Source organism: Danio aesculapii, chromosome 18, assembly GCF_903798145.1.
Source record: "Danio aesculapii chromosome 18, fDanAes4.1, whole genome shotgun sequence".
NCBI classification, from domain to species: domain Eukaryota; kingdom Metazoa; phylum Chordata; class Actinopteri; order Cypriniformes; family Danionidae; genus Danio; species Danio aesculapii.
Genome location: NC_079452.1, coordinates 40928702 through 40949521, shown reverse-complemented (window position 1 = coordinate 40949521; position 20820 = coordinate 40928702). Strand labels below are relative to the sequence as shown.

General features: G+C 36.5%; 1 protein-coding gene across 1 annotated transcript in view; it reads right to left on the bottom strand.

The window, feature by feature from the left end:
* Positions 1–20820, bottom strand: part of zgc:173742 (DNA topoisomerase I, mitochondrial) — a 58580-nt gene that overhangs the window by 9538 nt on the left and 28222 nt on the right. Inside the window, 7 exon segments of the mRNA XM_056478031.1 lie at positions 1466–1580; positions 6815–6883; positions 10379–10564; positions 12996–13139; positions 18342–18486; positions 18704–18891; positions 19091–19213. Of these exon segments, the coding sequence (XP_056334006.1) occupies positions 1466–1580; positions 6815–6883; positions 10379–10564; positions 12996–13139; positions 18342–18486; positions 18704–18891; positions 19091–19213 (970 nt within the window).

Here is a 20820-nt window from a genome sequence, read left to right as displayed (position 1 = left end):
ATCTATCTATCTATCTATCTATCTATCTATCTATCTATCTATATATATATATATATATATATCTATCTATCTATCTATCTATCTATATATCTATATATATATCTATATATATATAGATATATATATATATATATATATATATATATATATATAGATATATATATATATATATATAGATATATATAAATATATATATATATATATATATATATATATATATATATATATATATATATATATATATATATATATATATATATATATATAAATAAATACTGTATACTATTTCTTAGTGGTCTGCTCTCCAAATATAATCTATCATATATATATATATATCCAATGAATGGTTTACTGCAATGCACTACAAATCTTAAATTTTTCTGCCCAAATCCTTGTGCCGCTTTGTAGGTTTGTTTTCACACAAATGCTTTAAAATGCAGTTCTCACATCTAATTCTAATGTCTATTAGCAGTGTTATGCTTCTAAAGCATGCAAATACAATATTTGTTATCTGTCAAAATGACAGAAATTACTTTGAAATTCTAGCACTGTGTTTCAGTTAATGAACATTTTTAATGAAGACAGCGCATGTTATTACAGACAAACACTGTACTACTACAGTGACATTTAAAACATCTTTACGATTGCTGCATAAATAAGAGTTTTTGGGGTTATCCATGATTTGTTGAAAGTAATTTGTTAATGCTTTACACTTTTTGATTTCCTTTTAACGACTGTTGATGAGATAAAAGAATAAACGTAATCTCATTTTACCCCTTTACCATGCTGAGATTATGAAAATGCATATTTTTGTTTTCAAAGAGCAAATCTTTCACAAATTGTTAGCAGTTTAATGAAAAGTATTCCCATAATTTGAGCAAAGCATCATTTTGTATAGAAATAAGGTTGATATTTCCTAAAGAAAACAATGTAATTTAACTGAAACTAAGCTATTCGTTGATTAACAATTGACTAATTTGAAAATAAAACAGATAAAACAAAACGAACAAAGTTAAAGTGAAAAAAACCCTGTATAATTGAAATTGAAAACCGCTAATGATAACTATATAACCATCAAGCAAAAATAAACGAACCTCCAATGAACTGCGGACTCAAACACTGATGTGAATCTACGGTCAGTCACATTACATGGCCACCGTGTAGTATAAAGTTTGTTGATTATAATCGCTTGCATGGAGTTTAGACACACTGTCATACTAACAATATCCATATGTTTGGTGGACGCACAGTTGTCAAAATGCAAACGTGGTTTTGAACACTCTGACAGCAAATCCATATTGAAATCATATTTGAGCAGTTTAGCAAATGTTCAAGCGCATATCCATATTGACGGCATGAATGAACATCTGGAAGTTGTACAAGTTGTCTTGATGTTGAACGTTCTTTGAATTAGATTGATAGAACGCTAGAAAGAAAAAGGAGAAAGAAAAACAGACTAACTCACTGTTGCTGAGCTCTTTCAGCTGTTGCTGCAGGGTTATAGAAGCATTGTATGTCCTAAAAACTTTTGCAGTCAATCCTGGCATGAGGGAACTCAGGTGTTTATTTAGCGTAGCAGTCTGCGAAGACAAAAACAACACATAAATGTGCTAATCACACACACATGCACAAAAATCATCATCTATTAATATGCAACATCACTGCACCCCCCTAGATGGCACTGTTGCCTTGATTGTCTAGACATCTAAAAAAGATGTCTAAAAGTGCAGACCTCTATAAGGAAAGTTTCTTTTTCTTCTCCCCAAGACATCAGACATTTGCTCCAACTTTAATGGAGTAGTGAGTGGAGGAATATGGCTTGTATGTGCCAGACATAGAGAAAACATACCCATTAAATCTGCTGCTATGTACACAAGATGAGTGTTTTGAAAAGAACTTTGAAACAAGCTAGGCGAACAATAAGCATGTGCGATCTTACATCAGACTCAAATAAATGGTAAAGTTATTTCTCAACTTTCCTTTAAGACCACAGTACTAAAAATTCAAACATTAATAACCCATTTAATCTCACAGGTCACAGGCGACAATGCGTTTCCTTTATTTTTTGTTGGCCTTGGGCAAGAAATAAGAAATTCAGCTTTAAAATTTAAAAATAGATTAAATGTAATTAAAATGCATCAATGTCACATGACCAGATCAGACTGTGTACTTCCTGCTTGCACATATACAGCAGAAGTACACACTCAATGTAACTGCTAGTCATTAACCAATGGGTATTATGGGCACAGGCCCAGATGCCCGTGAGAACTTGGGGCCGCTGCGAGGGGAGGAGGAAATGCCGATTTTGGAGTGTCTATTTAGGCTAAGTTCAAATAGCGCACCTTGTTGTGCTAATTGAGTGATCCTCGCCCATCATTGTTTGATCGACAGATCGACAACATAACTAAAGAGCGCAACCAACAGCAGCGTGAGTGGCGTAGCTCATAAAGCGCATAGCAATACGTTTTGGCGCAATCGATCTTGAACCCGGTTCGAATCCAGGGTCTGATGAACACGTTCTTCTTTTTTCCCCCACTACATACATTATCAGATTTTGCTTACTCTTCATCACAAGGAAGACAAGTAGGAATCATTAATAAATGTGTGTATTGTAGAAGACAGATTCATACAGTAGAATTGGATTGTAGAGGTGTTAAATCCAAATCACATGCATAAGTTTGTAGACGTTTTACATTAAAAATACCCTTAAATATACATTTGTGGTACTGCTTCTGTGAACTTGAAGTACTGTATATTAAAATCCATTAATTTTCACAAGTTGTATTTGTATTTTTTTTTTCAAAGTGTGCTTTAAATGCTTTAAAAATAAGTTAAATCTATGTAGACTACACATACATGTTCTGTATATCATTTATTTAAAAAATGAGGGCAATACATTATAGATTAATTTTATTTAAAAAATATTATATTAATCTTATTTTTTAATTCAACTACAGGGATGCGGTCAGGTAGGGGGCCTACAAGACATTATGCCCAGGGCCCTCTGAATTCTTAAACCAGGCCTGCTGCTAGTATAACATTGGCTAAGTTCACACTGCAGGTAAACATGGCCCAAATCTGATACTGTTCAGATATGAGCCATATTAACCTGCAGTGTCCTAAAGTGACCCACATGTGCAAAATAACTACTCCACACAGCGTTAACTTTCTAATTATGTACAGAATCTGTATACTGTATGACGTAAATAAAGCATGTTAGCAGATTGTTTAATATAATAATTACTGCCATTTTCGCAGACAACAGCTGTGTATTTTATGACCTATGAATGGTTGTTTTGCTATTATTGATTATTTCAAGTGTCTGAAACCTAAACTAAGTGTTGAGTGATTAAATCCGATATTGCAATGTGACCTCTCACTGTGAGTGTCGGAATTCATACACTTTATTGGTTGATATGCATCATCATTCTGCACTGACATGTACAGTAATACAAACATCCTCGTCCTCGTAAGCGGCTGTTCATTAAGCCTCATAGTGTGAACGTAGCCATCGTCTAAGCTGAAACAACTGAATTACAATGCAGGTCTGGCCATTCCGTTTCTCATTGGCCAAGTATAAATCTTAATTTGACCAATATATTATCAGTACCACATGCATGAATTCTGTGTTCGAGAACTCTGAGTAAAATGCAAACACTCAGGATAAATTCAAAAAGTGTGGTATCAAAAAAGGCAGCAGACAACGGTCACCTGAATCTAAATGAAGCTAGATGTGATGTGTTTAAAGACACTGAATGCTAATGACGCCGCCCGTGTTTTAGCATGTCAATCACTGTTAGTGTGGCACATGAGCCGCTGTCTAATGACACGCACATGGAAAGACACTTGACGCATGTTGAACATCTAGCTCTGTTTGCCACTGTTCATCAGGGAACACTGTGACATTTTGGTTAGGACACCAAGTGACTCAAAGGAACTCAGCTATGTGTATGTGTGTTTAGTGAAGTGATACTTCTGAGAACACAACTGCAGCACAATGTCCCTTGCGAGGCGGGAAAAAAAAAAAGCTCAATGTTCTTTGCTAATGGTTGTATTGGTAGGATAAATCTTGATTTTGCTATTGTATTGATACTAATAGACAAAGAGGCAAAACAATAGATTTGAGGACAACATTGGCATGCAAAATATTGAAATATGCACTCACACCACAGTCAGTTCACATCTTCAGCTTATACACTTCATAAAGAATGGCTAAACACATTGCCTTTTTGGACAGGAGTATGGTTGGCTTTTTATGTTGCTAGATAATGACAAAATCAACTGCGCATTGTAAACAAGTGTTGCGGTTGATATTGTTAAAATTGTTATATTTAATGCTCCGATCGATCGGCTGACAATTACATTTTCAGACTAAATGGGTTCTCTCACCAAGCAATTGCAAGTGTTTGTTTAAGAGTTAAAAAGCAGAGGAATGGGCACTTGCACAACCATATTATACACCAGCAGCGCTAAAACACACGAGGAGCTAAATTATTCGTGGGGGCATGAACGATCACTGTGCTCGTGTCACAACAGCTAAATAAAATATATACAGATATATACAGATGTGGTGCGACCTCTGTTTATAGTTTATTGGCGAAACTTGCATGAGTGATTCTCTCTTTGTTGCAGCCATTGTATGTCAAGTGTTTTGTCCACACCAAATTATTATAAGAGATGTGTTTAAGGGATTATAGGCAGCATCCTTTATTTATTCTCTTAGGTAAGGAGAAAATGCCACTTAAGTCTCATTCCAAGGAAGGGAAATGTGCTTTATGCATTATAAAGCTTGAAGCATCAGAATCAGTACACTGAATCTGCCGATCACTATGACAAGGAACCGGTACTCTGTATTGGCTGCAAAAATCTTGATCAGAGCATCCCTAATATTTAATAATATTGTGATGTTCAAGAATTGGGAAGTCATACAGTTCTAGATAATGAGGGGAGACTTAACGCGCTATACAAATAAAGGTGAATTGAATTGAAACTTGTGGTCCCGTTTTCGTGTTCTTTTAAAGTCTGCATGAACCGAAAGCTGCGACTATTATTTGTTTTGTATTGTGACACAGTTCCTAGAGAAACGGAATATTAAATGACAAAACCGTGGGTGTGGCTTGTTTTCTACAGTTTCTACTGTTTTCTATACTAATGCATGTAGTAAAGTAGGCATCTGTCTGTAGTATTTAGAAAGATGGGAAAAAGGGTTTGGGGAGAGATATTACAACCTAATGGACACCTTTTCACCATTTCTGTTTGTTGTCAAACAGTTGGAGCAGCATGGTTGAATGCGGTAACTAAGCCCAATACCTTAGATATACGTAAAAAAAAAAAAAAATTAATTCTTAAACGACATGCAGAGATGAATTGTTTACCAGCAATGTGAACTAACAAAATCATATGATTAGTTTTGATGTTTTAGAGATTTTAAAGTCGCTGTAGACATCCTGAAAACACAAATACAGCTATCACCTCAAGGAAAACCCTGCCTCTGCTTTTATTTGTTTGCAGAATAAAAAATAAAAAAAATAAAAAATAAAAAAAAACCTGACTAATGTAACGCGTCTTTTGTTCAGAGTTGACACTTTTTCTAATGCGGGTGCACAGCGCGAAACAACGAAAACTCAAGGTGTGGCAGTCGGTAAAATACATGGCTTACAGCCATTAGTAAACCATTCAAAAAAGGAGTCACTCTTTTTTAAACATGCAGCATTTCCATTGACAACAACAGAAAACAAATGTTTCGAGAAAGCAAAAAAAAAAAACAAAAAAAAAACAGCAATCAGGCTCCGTCCTTAAAGCCAAACAGAACAAAACCAACTAAACAAAACTCCAACTAGGAAAAATCTCCAACTAGCTAATAAAACAAAACCGAAAAAAAAAAAAGCAGTCATGCACTAGCTAACAAGCAAAAACCAGCAGCCAGGCAATATCTCCAACATAACTAGCTAGCAAAATAAAACCAAACCAAACATAGCATTCAATAGCTAAAGATAGAACATAAGCATGTAGCTCATGTTCTTCTTTCAGCTGAAGTTTAAAGTTGATTTTCTCCTGTTTTATTGTATACTGATCCAACACAAACACAAAAAGGTCATTCAATAGCAAAAGAGAGAACACAAACCTATAGGGCACATTCATCTTTCAGTTAGAGTTTGTTATTTTTCTCCTGTTTTATGGTGTGCTGGAACGCCACAAAACCCTTTGCAAAGAAATAGCATAAATGCAGCAGTACGAGTTTAAACCCCCTATACTGCAAGTATCCTCCTTGATATTGATTATATGTAATATATAAATCAGCATCTGTTCGGTTGAGAGTTCAGCCAAGTGCAAGGCATTTATTTTCTCCAAGCAGCACACACACGCACACACAAGCTTAAAAGCACAGCGGCATGTAATAAGATTTGCAGCTCTTTGTAGAATAGGGTCAGTATTAGTCTATGCTGCATCCTTCCTCGTTCAACCCTTCGCTCTGCCTTTTGCCATGTCAATCGGAAGAGCCCAAAGTACAGATTAACGTTCCCCCTCCACGATGGCCCACCATTACTAACCTGACCTCATTGAGAGGGCACATTTTTCTCTCTCTGTCACTGTCTTTCTCTCACACACAGTTTTCCAATTTCCCCTCACATTCTGTCTCTCTGTCCTTCATTGAGGGCAAAATCTTTAGGTTGCAATAATTAAGACTGAAATACATTTAAAATAAAGCAGAAATTAAAAAAAAAACACTTATGATGCAAGCCTCTTGAGAATCGTATCCCTCAGAATGAAAAATCTATGACTGTCTGCCGCCGTTTCAGAACATTACACTCACATTGAGTCGATCAAAGAGGTCGTCTCCTCCTTGCTTGTTTTCCATGAAAAGCTTGAGGTTTTTGAAAACCTGAAACAGAAAACACATGTTAGCTTGTTTATCATATGCACAGAACTGAGGTTGTAGAGAGAGAGAGACACACTCTCAATTATATTTGACATTTTGCAGAAGTCCTGTTTTCCTCTACTCCTACTAAATAAACCAGCTAAAATATGCATGGAACTAATTAATGGTAGCAGATGTGGTGCTTTTAAATCAGTCTCATTTGAATAACAATTTATCCTTGAGCCAAATGCATGAAGAAGAAAGTAAACAGACCGCTCGCCAAGCAATGACAGAATTTATATTTCTGGAACAATTTTCCCCCCAATTTGACATGGTCGTATGTTGGTAATGATTGATTCATATGCTGACCTTCCTGTCTAATAAGCACATAGAGGGAAATCAACATTTAACAGGATCACATATTCAACAGCGGATAATGTGGGCCCAAAACTGTCAGCGTGCTAGTGAGAGAGTTTCTTTTTGCATTTTTCTAATGTAGCACAACATTTCTCATTACAAATATTACCAGCATAATAATAGTTTGAGTGAAAAGTTTAATGAATGCAAATTTCACATTGCCTCAGTATTTGTTAAATCCTTTATACTACTAAATCATTCCATAATTTGCACCTGAGCTGCATGCAATACACAAGTTTGTGTAAGACTGTATAATCAATTTCTCCAGCAAGATTTGAGATGATACAATGAGACGAATCAGACCATCTACACACAATGTAGTCACAAATTTTCTAACTGGTCTCCAGTTGACACAATAGTGCTTAATTATTTACACTTATTATTAGTAGGGGAGCGCATGTGCTACTCCTGAAATAAGCGTCAAGCCCTGATGCCTAAACGCATTGAGTTGCAAGCAGTTGGACAGGTGTACCTAATAAAGTAGCCGGTGAGTGTATAGGTAAAAGAGGATGCCTTTCAGCATGCCTCAATCTCCTCCCTCAGACAACAGACAGACATAAAAGAAGAATATCTCGCATAGCGTTTGTGAGAAATACTACAGTAAGAACTTTACCAATAAGTATTTGATGCATTTGTTGTGGAATTGCAACGATGAGTCACACAAAATGTCGTTATAAAGTTCACGCACACACACAGATACACACACACACACACACACACAGACAGTGCGGACACTCACGCACACACAGACAGCGTGCGCATTTAGCTTTGCACTCTTTTTGCACGCAAATGTGATGGGATACAGGTTAATATCCACTGCTGTATGAATATCTGTTGTGTTAATGTACAAAATAAACCTGATTTAAAGTCCTCAAATCGGGATTAAAGCATCTTCTTTTATAATTGTTCTGACACGCGGCTGTGCTGATGAAGTCAAGCTGAAGTGAATCGCTGTAATTCATTACACACATGCACTGTTTTAAAACATTTTAAATTGGTAAAACTCACTCTTAATCACGTTTGGTGATTATGATTCTAGCAAACTGAACAGATCTTTTATTCCCGGTTGTGTTGACCACGTCCTGTCTTGTTGATATGATTATACACGTGACTACCGGGACATGTTAATACGCACCTGTCAATCAATTTGATGGGTGGGGGGACCACACTCCTACGTCAAGTTGCGGTCGGTCTGAAAACCGCTCCAATTGGTCCACCGTTTTTATGTTGTTAAATTGAAAAAAAGCACTGGGTGTGTTTATATCACCCCAATATGACAGTCTATACATTATACCTACACATATATGTCTGTCCAAACAGCTTGAAAAAGTAGATTTTTCACCATAAATGACTATTGGCATACCATTAAACGGTACTTTGGGGAGCAGCAACAAATTCTAAAGCATCTAAAGATACCCCTAAATGTGCAAATCATATATTTTCATATTTATAAAAAGAATTGCATATATACTTACATATTTGTACTTTAGTATGTGCCTTTTTAAAGTTGTATTATTCAAGAAGATATACATTCAAGAAGTGTCATATGTTATTCTTCAAAAAACTAAAAATAATAACTGCTTATTGACAGTAATGAAACTGAAAAATCACAGACCAGTTCCAGGTCATGTCACAAACTTCCAAAGGCTTTAATTGTTATTCATTATTCCTGTAAACAGGGTGATGAGAAGGTGGGGGTTGGTTTTTCCGATACCTGCAATTATATCTGACATTTCTGCAAAGTCTGCCTGTCGCCCAATATAAAACTCTCAAGATATTCAGTAACTAATTAATTTTGACTTGATTAGCTCCATTTAAATGTTCTCATTTACATTATGAAACCTATTCAAGTAAACAACGTCGCCGAGTGTCTGAGCACAGAAATTACACACTCCTGCTATTGCATGATCTGAATGCTAGTAAACAACAGACAAAACTTTCTATAGCTGTGCTACAATAATAATCACCCACCTGTTATGACCATGTTAATTAAAGCTTGTTTACCCAATTGTTTTGGTCAATGGGATCACAAGTAGACTATGGAGACACATTCCCAATTAGACCTGGTGTTTTAATCAGTCTTCTTTGTCTGCCTTTGCCCACTTTCCTGATTTATTTGAGGAACGGTCTATGGGCTGCTCTATATATTGCCTTTTTCCTGATCTTTCAATCTAACATTGTGAAACTCTTAGAATTTACATATAAATGTGAAAGTAAACAAAAGAATAATGCAAAGAGCTTCAGCAATTGTTTCTGCTTTGACAGCTGCAAAACTATGACAAACACTGTGGGTTTGTGCTATTATCAGGACGTTTTGTATTTATTCTTTGTTTCCTTCAAACTTATGGCTTCAGATGGCTGGGTTTAAATCCCATCTGGCTATGTGATTACAACTGGTCAAAATCTTGGGCTGTGAACAATGTGAAACATGTTTTGATCTCAGATGAGTCCCTCTTCACCGTCTTCCCCACATCCTGGAGAGTTAAGGTGTGGAGAATCCAGTGATGAATCAGTGATGTTTCATTGGGCTGCAATATCATTGCATTCCCTAGACCCAATACTTGCGCTACATAGAGTGTCACTACCCAGGACTACCAAACCATTTTGGAGGACCATGTACACCCAATGATTCAAAGATTGTATCCTGAATGTGGCGATTTTGATCAGGATGTTAATGCACTAATATACACAGCAAGACTGGTGACAGAGTGGTTTGATGATCATGAAAGTGACATTGAACATCTCCCATGGCCTGCAGAGTCACCAGATATTAATATTATTGAGCCACTTTAGAGTGTTTTGGAGGAGAAAGTCAGGAAACATTTCCCTCTACCAGCATCCCATACTGACTTGGCCACTATTTTCCAAGTGGAATGGTTTAAAATCCCTCTGGCTACTATGCAGGACTTGTATGTGCCATTCCAAAGATAAATTGGTGCTGTATTTGCTGCAAAATGAGGCCCTATACCTAACACATTAATGTGGTCTAAAAACGAAATTTTTGTAGCATAAAATATCCTAGACTAATCTTAATATTTCACCAATATTGCATAAAAAACATCAGGCATCAATCATGAAGTTAATATTTTAAAAGGTTCTTACCCTTTTAGTCACAGGAACCTTGTTGTAGTAGCGAATACAATCTTTACCCAGGAAGTCGAACTCTACCACACACTTCTGGCCATCCAGTGCATCATGTAAAGTGATGTGCTCCACGCGGAGTGAACAACAACCCACGGTGTCTGCCGTCTCGCCCTCTTCCTTTTCATTACCTGCTCTCAGAGCCAACTGAAGAGTTTAACACAGACACACAGACATGACACTGCATCCCCAGACCACCTTAGAGCTAATTCTTGGCTGTTTGCGAATATGTTTAGACTGAAAGCTGCATTATGGTAGGGTTGAATGTAATAACAGTTAACTTTGATACTAGATGTAACCTTTGACCCAGTATCACCACACAGAACTGGTCTGTTTTTGTATGCTCATGTTTTTCAGAACGATAAAAAGATGTTCATAAGAGAAATAAAAGCTCGGAGAATAACAAAAACAAAGAAACTTTTAGATATACTTGCATTAGCAAGAAACGATAGTCACGATTCAGAGTTTGACAGTACATAGAGCGTTTTCACACTAGGTAACTTGTCTTATAAAAAGTGAAAATAAATAACTTGCACTTTTGAAAACAAAATTATATTTTCAAAATGTTACATTTTTAATACTAAAAGTAGAAAATAAGCAGTATCTATTCTGAATAAAATAACTCTGTTTCCCAAAGACATGTGCTACAGGTGAACTGAATAAGCTAAAATTGAAGAGTTTAGATGCAAAAGCCTCTAAATCCATCAGACCTCTTTTCTTTTAAATAAGCATTTTCTATCAGGCTCCTATAATTAGGTTCAGAAGTATCCTTTTATATGTAATGTTAAGGTTATTAGCGGGCAAATAAAATACCTTTTTTCAAAAATTTCACTTTAGACAATTCTTTGGTTTTTAACAACGCAGAATTTCTTTTGCATCAAAACCAGCTAAATCCACTTGTGCTTTTTTTGCAAAAACCTCTAAATCCACCTATTGGAACAAGACAGTGTAATTAGTTGAAAATCACTAAAGATTCAATTAGAAATTATTTTACCAAACATAAATGACACAAACCACTTAAAATTAAAAATATATAAATCTGTCAAATTGGTGGTTCAAAGTGGTTCATTCCACTGTGATAAACCAGGGAAAAAGCAGAAGGAAAATGAATGAAATCTGTCAAGTAAATACATTAATCAATAACATTAAAACTGACATTAATTAAATCTTAACAATCTGTTGTCATTTCTGAGATTTGGGATTTAAATTGAATGCAAGTAGAGCAAATGTAAACATTGCAAACATTGTAAGTTGAGCTTGGTAGATTCAAATAGTGTAAAACATTATGAAACATCAATATCTGGGCCTCTTAGACAATTTTAGAAGCTGTCATTCATTCATTATCACTATACTTAAGGTCTTGGTCTCTTGTTTATCCTCATAGCATCCACGTGGGATTAAATAACGGCATTTTAACTTTGTCTTTCGTGAAACGCAGTTGCCGTCTAAAGTATAGTAAATCGGACTTATTCAAAGATGCGTCGCTACGCAAAAAAAAAGGTATGAATGCATGCTACACTTCCGACTGTACATTGTGTTTTCTATTTCTTATATGCACAGTTTTGAGGTAAGGGAGGTTTTCATTTGCCATTCACTGACAGACGGACAGGCTCATCCAGTTCATCAAACTCCGTCTTTTAAAATCGAAATCGAAAGTGGAATAAAACGTCTCCTCGTAAAAGCCGGCGTATCAGCGTGTTGCAACATTGAAAACCTTATTCGATTTGTGTCTTCTGACTAGTTCTCAGGATATATGCGCTGATGCTGAGATTTGGATTATTAGAAGCACATCTATTTGTTGATGGTGTACTACGTGCCTAAAGCATTCACTCAATGTCATTATCTCATTTTTGGCGTTTAGCGGCTTTAGCATCTGAACGCTTCAATTGTCCTTAATGTATGTGTGAAGGAGTGTGTATGGGTTGCAGTGATGGGTTGCAGCTCGAAGGGCATCCGCTGCATAATAATATAAGCTGAATAAGTTGGCGGTTCATTCTGCTGTGGCGACTCCTGATTAATAAAGGGACTAAGCTGAAAAGAAGATGATGATGATGTTCTCAATGTTGATTTCAATTACTTTTCGGTTAATTGCCCAGCCCTACTGCAACCATTAAAATATATATCGTTTTCTGTGCTCAATGTGGCTCATTTCATTTAAATACAGGAGTGTGTCCAGTACGCGTGTATGGGAAAATGTGTCGTCTCATCTGGATCACACACAGACAGTGAAACAGGTGTTAAAATTACAAAAAACTAAATTAAATAATACCTCAAATAACTTAATTTGACCACAGTGAAGGAAAAAACCTAAATTAATGATATGACCTCTTTAAAGTGAACACCTGCGCAAGTGGTTGTCACATTTTACACAAATGCCCAAGAGTAAACGCACCATGTTGTTCTGTGACATTTCCTCACACTGCTGTATTTATTCTTAACGAGTAGCTTAACTGAGATGAACTGATTAACTGTACACACTAACCCTATGGTCTTTGCGGAAATCAAATCGTCTTGACTGAAAGCAGACTAATGTACTGCAGGACCACAAATAATGTCTGTGAAGCTTTCATGGCCTGACCTTGTCAATGAAGTAAAGGGCTACGGCTCTCTGGCGTGCGCCCATCTGTTTGGACTTGAGGTCCTCCTGGTACTGTGTTCGGATGGCATCCACACGTGTCTTCAGTTTACGGGCCACTTCATACTTTTCCCAATCCTTCTCACCCTAAACAAAACAAAGCAGCAGCAAAGTAAAGCAAGGAACTAAATGACCTGAGAAAAGAGAGAATGGCCTGACATTTCATGAGTGATGTGTCTTAAAGTAGCATCTTATTCTTGAAAAAATTATTGGATTCTGTTGGGAGTTAAAAAATATATACATTAAGATATCAAGAAATTGAGGGTGCTTTCACACCTGTAGATCGATTGTTTTGTTCCGAAACAGGGATTAAAATTGTTATAATGTTGCACTTTGTTCTTGGTGTGGTTCGCTTTCACACTGCAAAGTTTCTAAACGGACCAAAATAGCTAAAATAAGTAACGTAGGAGTAAACTCTACTCACATTCAAGTTCCACGGTTTATTGTTCAGAGTCCAGCTCAGCTGTCATGTGTCCTTATTTTAATTTATGACGAGCAATAAGACATTATAAGTGAAAAGCTGCGGTTTAATTTTGAATGGTGACACGCACAGACATCGTCACCAAATATAAATCAGAGGTAAAACTTTCTCATACATAGTCTTGGCTAAAATTATGCATTATAGGCTTTACATTATACAGTAGATATAAATAACAGATAAACTAAGGCTACAGTTCAGTCAAATTTCGAATAAACCGCTCTCGTTAATATTTCAGCATGCTTTCACTTTCGTATTCGACATAAAACACAAATTTACCTTAGGAATGAAGACATCCCGCCCTAATCATCATTCTCTCTTCATATAGCAGTATATATATGCCCATTTAATAGGCATGGCTGGTTCGTTAATTCATTGGACTGTATTGTGTTCTCACTACAATCGTTCTGCTCCAGAGTTTGGTTGAAGCAAGGCAAGACCACCTCATTCAGGCGATCTCAGACCGATTGTTTTGGCGCAGATCGGAGCATGATTGCTGGATTCACATATGCCAAACAAACCGCGGTGTTGGGGAAATGCGCCAGGTTTCGAAACAAATGTCTAGGTATGAAAGCACCCTTTGTGATAATAAAAAAATACAAATAAATAAATAAATAAATTTTTGCCAGCACTGTCTGTGCAATTTTACCCCCTACTGAATCAAAAATTGGGCCAGATTATATCAATATAAATTTTTCAGAGTTTCAGTATATTGATGGGAAGCACGTAGGGTCAGGAGGTAGCACTGTCGCCTCACAGCAAGAAGATCGCTGGTTCGAGCCTCGGTTGGGTCAGTTGGCATTTCTGTGTGGAGTTTGCATGTTCTCCCCGTGCTGGCCTGGGTTTCCTCCGAGTGCTCCAGTTTCCTCCACAGTCCAAAGACATGCGCTATAGGTGAATTCATTCATTAATTTTCTTTTCGGCTTAGTTCCTTTATTAATCAGGGGTCGCCACAGCGATATGAACCGCCAACTTATCCAGCACATGTTTATTTACACAGCAAATGCTCTTCCAGCTGCAACCCATCACTGGGAAACATGCATACATAATCACACCCATTCACTACGGACATTTTAGCCTACCTAAATCACCTATACCACGTTCTTGGACTTGTAGGGGAAACCAGAGCACCCGGAGGAAACCCACGCCAACACGGGGAGAACATGCAAACTCCACACAGAAACGGCAACTGTCGCAGCCGAGGTTCAAACTTGCGACCTTCTTGCTGTGAGGTGAATGTGCTACTCACTGCGTCACTGTGCAGCCATAAATAAGCTAAATTAAAAAGGCTGAATCAAATAAGCTAAATTGGCCGTAGTGTGTGAGAGAATGAGTGTATGGGTATTTCCCAGTGCTAGGTTGTGGCTGGAAGGGCATTCGCTGCGTAAAACCTACGCTGGATAAGCACATTCCGCTTTGCCAACCCCTGATTAATAAAGGGACTAAGGCTGAAAAAAAAAATGAATGAAGTATATTGATATCATGTACTGTTGATGCAAGATTATTTTAGTATAAATTATTTTTATTTTTTGTATTGATTACCGATTTATTTTGTTTTCATTTTAGGACATTTTTTAAACTCTTTTTGAAGTTGGTCTCATTTTTATCTTTTTGCTTTATTTTCAAAATCAACCTAATTTAACCTAAAATTAAACTAGATTAATCGTATCTTGCCAATTAGTCTTTAAATGTTTATTTTTATGGTTTTTAGTCTTGGCTAACTGTAATAGCCTCAAACATATGACCTACCAAAAAGCTAAAAGATAAGGAATTAAAGACATAACACATTGTGTGAGTAGGGAAAAAAAATGGGGAAAGTACAAATAAAGAAAATGCAATGCAAATAAAGTAATTAAAAACAAAAAGAAAAAATGGCAGGTCTTTTAAAAACAAACATAATATGTAGGACTGCCTGATTTCAGCCACCCTAATTTGCACAAATTAAAGTTACTTGAAAAAGTTACTTGGTTGCCACAGCAACTGTATAGTGACAAACATAGTAAAAAAATAACTTAATACTAATTTAGCACAAAAAAGCAACAGGAAACAGATGATTGAAGACAGATTGGGAAAAAATTTAAGTGATGAGACTGTATTTTGAATTAGTTTTTATTCAGTTATGATCATTTGGCTTCTTGAGTTGTCTATCACAGAGTTTTAATGAAAAGGATCGCTTTGATTCCTAATTTAATTAATGAGAAGAAGTGAGTGGAACGAGGGTGAAGATGAGGTGCTGAGCTGAAACTAAGTGAGCGTGATTCGGCAGAACGCAAGAATACACGTCTGCTCTGTTTGATTGGCCCGGACTCGGCGCTAAAAGGCGACATCAAATCACATCTATTATTAACAAGGTGACAAAAACAGACAGTCATGAGGTGAAGAGGACGTGAAGAGGAGTTGGAAACGAAGGAATGTGCAGACGGAGAGAGAAAGCAGAGGGCAACAATTACGCTTTAATCAAGTGAAGGATAAGGTTATCAGTGAAATATTTCCATCACGTAGCCAGACTCTAACAGCATGAAGTTACGCTCAGTCTGTGGCTTATTTTGAGCAAAAACTAGCAACTTAAAGTGTAGTTGCGTTTCAGAAGTCAAAACTTTCTTGAAAGAGGAAAATTGATTTTTTTATTATAAATTATGAAGCTTTAAAAAGACTATTAAAAGCACACCAAATGATGTAACCTCACCATGCGGTTGAAACGGTACATTTCTATTCGAACGTATATGAATTTTTACAATAAATATTGTTTCGATGAATACACTGCCAACCCAAATTAAGTCAACACATAGATTTAACTGAGCAAATAAGTAAGCCTTCCATTGGATAATTACTGCACAGATGATTAGGTTTCATCTGGTAACAAGTTATTTAACACCAACTGATGCAATGACCACAGATGAAGCATCCAGTGGCAGCGTAAAATATCAAATTATTGGCATGCATCCAGCAAAGAAGGATTCCTCCAAGGAGACTGCTAAAACTACTAATATTAGGTTAAGAACTGCATAATGCATCATTAAATACTGGAAGCATGGTGAGAAACCAACATCTTTGAGGAAGAAATGTGGTCGAAATAAAATCTTGAATGAGTGATCACTTAATTGTCTGGTGTAATCAAATCATAAAAAACAAGAGTAGATCTCATGGTGATGTTTAATTGTGAATTATGAACATTTCTACATACACCATGTGAAGAGAACTCAAGAGATTGGGAATAAAAAGCTGTGTAGTCTTAAAAAAAACACTTATCAGTGAGAATAATGATAAAAAAAAGGCTTCAACTTCCTAGGATCATAAAGATTGGGCTCTGGAAATTGATGAGTCCAGATTTACCCTGTTCAAGGGTGAAGGGCACATGAAGTGACGCACCAATCATGCCTAGTGCAGGGACATGATTGGGGCAGTGCTGTTATCTGGGGACGCCGTAGTAGGTTAAGTTTAGGGTCAGCTAAATTGCCCCAATAAAATTTGGTCAACCGACTACATGAATATAATAATGGAACAGGTTATTCCATCAATGATTTTTGCTACTTCCCTGATTGAACAGGCATATTCCAAGATGACTGCCAGAATTTAAGTCTAAAATTATGATTAGAAGCATGAAACAATTTTTTACATGGTTTGGCCACCACAGAGTCCAGTTCTTAACCCTATTGAGAATCTTTGTTATGTGCTGTAGAAGACTTTACATAGGGGGGTCACCAATCTCGGTCCTGGAGGGCCGGTGTCCCTGCAGGGTTTACAGTAGCTCCAACTTGCCTCAACACACCTGCCTGGATGTTTCAAGTATAACTAGCAAGACCTTGATTAGCTTCAGGTGTGTTTGATTAGGGTTGGAGCTAAAATCTGCAGGACACCGGCCCTCCAGGAACAAGTTTGGTGACCTCTGCTTTACATGATGCAAAAAAATAATAATAATAATAATAAAATTAACAAATAAATAAATAAAGGCACCAATAGCCTTGTGGTAACACAACTGAGCTACTAGTGTCCCGAGTTCAAACTCAGCTTGACGACATCTCTCCAACTTTGCTTCTTGCCCATATGCTGTCCTTTGGCTTATTCGCTGCTTTATCAGGGGTCGCCACAGTGGAATGACCCACCAATATCTCTGGCAATTGGTGTACACAGCGGATGCCCTTCCAGCCACAACCCAGCATTGAGGGTTGCACTCACACTCACTCATATATACATACTATGGCCAAATTAGTTTAATCAGTTAGCCTGTACTGCCTGTCTTTGTACTGTGGAGAAACTGGAGAACTCAGAGAAATACATGGGTATTTAAAAGATGCCATGATAAATGTATGCTATAATCAAAGCTAAAGGCTGTCCAACTAAATATTAGTGTGTGACGTTGTGTACAATGAGCATCTTTAAATGAAGTTAAGTGTAAAATATCTGGAACTTCACTTAAATTAAGTCTATACACTCTCCTAACATTGAGATCAGAAGAAAAGCAATTCAACGGCTGTATTTTTCCACAGTTTGTTACGACACAACGTCTTACTTTAGACATTACATTTTACATTTAGACATTACTTTAGACCTACATTTGCATCTTGTTATTTGCCTACTATCAAAGAAAATCTATGGGTGGAACTAAATGGTGAGTTCAGTCACACAGTCACAAAAACAACATTCCACAACCTGTAATGTGGAGGATTTGCTTCCATGTAAATGTAAAAACAAAACCTTTAAGTTCTTAAACTTCCATAACGTTGGAACATTGACTTATTGTCAAAAGATCAAGGAAATTTCAGCTTTTTCCATTCATGACCCTTTTAAACAGCGCAAAAATATAAACATACCTTAAGTTTGGAGTTGGCATTGAGCATCACATATTTACAAGATCCTTGTACATTCTCAGTCCAGCTTGCTAGCCATGTTACGGTGTTGTCATGACGGACTTCCTTCCACTTGTGACCGGCTGGGGCTTCTGGGATACGAGACTCTCTGTGGGGTACATTCATACTTACAATTTTCTCTTAACAGTATAAAAAAAAACACTCTACATTGGACACTGCTGTTAAGTGAAAATCCCTTTTTTCCTATTTGAATACAACTTACTATGATGTATCTGCAATGTATCTGCCATGATCCCACTTCTTACTGCATAATATGAATTGAAAAGCTTTGCTGACTGTGGATTGTAAGATATGAAAAGCCTCACTTGCTGCAGTTGATGATGACATCTTCCGGTCGAATCCTCTTCTTCAGCATTCCCTGTTTAGGGTGGTCTCCTCTGCCTCGGAAAAGACCTGGAGGTTCAATCTTAAAGTTGCCAATGCGTTCACGATGGTGGTCTAACACACAGAACCCATACTCGTCAACTATTTTTTGATTGGCCTCTTTATTAACCTGGAGAATTCAGATGAATTTTGGTTATTCAGTGCGAGTGATGCAGCCGTCCATTAAAAGATTGTAACTTTGATTTGAACTTACACCGTTTCAATTCACTACAATCTTCTATGTGAAGCTGCTTTGACACAATCTACATTCTAAAAGCGCTATACAAATACAGATGATTTTTTTTTTTTTAAATGTTACAAACACGCACCAACTTCTCCTCTTTGCTCAGGTTCTTCCTGGCTTCCACCTTCTGTGTATGCATGGCATGGAGCTCCCCAAAATCACACTTTTTCAGATCCATAATTAATTGTCTCTCCTCTAAAGTCATTTCCTGTGCAGAAAAATGTTGTGTCTCACATTCAGATGTTGTCAGATGATGTGAAAAAATAAAACAAAATTGTACCTCAAAAACTTTGCATAGCCTTTGCAAAGATCCACGCATTAGAAATGCATGGCTTGCAAACTTATTTTTTAAATGGCATTTCTGAGCAACTGAAAGATATATATCTATATGTATGTATATATATATATATATATATGTATATATATATATATCTATATGTATATATATATATGTGTATGTATGTATGTATGTATGTATGTATGTATGTATGTATGTATGTATGTATGTATGTATGTATGTAGGTAGATAGCTGTAGTTCATTACAAACATTTTTTAAATATGTTTTAAATTTGTAAAACTCATTCTTGATCACATTTGATGATGATTGATGATCACAGAGAGCTGAACAGATCTTTTAATCCTGGTCGCACGTTCTGTCTTGTTGATATGATTATATGCGTTACTACAGAGACATGTTAATATGAAGCTCTCAGTCAATTCGGTGGGTGTGGAAGCTGCACTCCTACGTCACGTTGTGGTGAGCCTCAAAATGGGAGGGATTTGGATCCTATTTTAACATAAGGAAATTGAAAGAGAGACTTATTGTCTATCACCCCAATATGACAGTGGACACACTGTACCTACACACAGTTCTGTCCAAACAGCTTACAAAAGATGATTTTCATTATAGGTGCCCTTAAATGCTATGAAGACACAAAACATTCCTGTTTAAGTATTGATAATAAAATCAGTACATACCCATATCAAAGGTATTTGCCAGAGTTGAATATCGCAACCACTGGCAAAAATACTATTACATTTCTTATGCCATCTTATGAAATAATAGTACTTTTAGAATTCAAGCAATTAAGCAAATACAATTATTTAATTGTGTACAAAAATACAATTACAGGTTGTTGAATATATCTTGGTTTTCAATTTATTTAACACAATATCTATGGCTCGTCCATAGTGCATGTAATGCCGCAGCCTATGGGCCGTGAGTGCGTGTTTCAATTACAGGTTAAAGGTGATGTGATTGGTACATAGGTGCCGCTTTTTGAGATGTGGATATAAACAGTGTTTGGTGTGAGACTGGGGGGGTCTGAGCGATCGCCTAGGCATGGAGCTCGGTTAAACTTCATTGACTGTCTCATTTGGCCCTGACTGTTTTGTTTACTTGATATTGTTCACATTATTAGGTCATGTTAAAATAAATGTTTTTTGCCTGCAAAGTTTGCGTCTGGTCCTCCTTTTTGGTGCAGCTTATAAGCCGGCTTTAACAGTGCACCATCTTCAGCATCAAAACACCAAGGCAACATTACAGCGCAATAAAGCTAGCCAATTCATAATTTTGTGTGTTTTGAGAATTCATGTGAATTGAGACTGCTACTGCTGCAGTGTTATCATCAACATTATATGCAAAACTTTTCCAAAATACAAACCAACAACTAGTACATTAATGATATGTAAACAGTCTGGGAGTTATTCTCCTAAGAAAAATTTATCCTCGTTACAAATGTCAACTTTTTTGGAAAAAAAAAAAAAAAAAAAAAAAAAATGTTCAAACTTTATAAAATCATTTTTGAAACTTA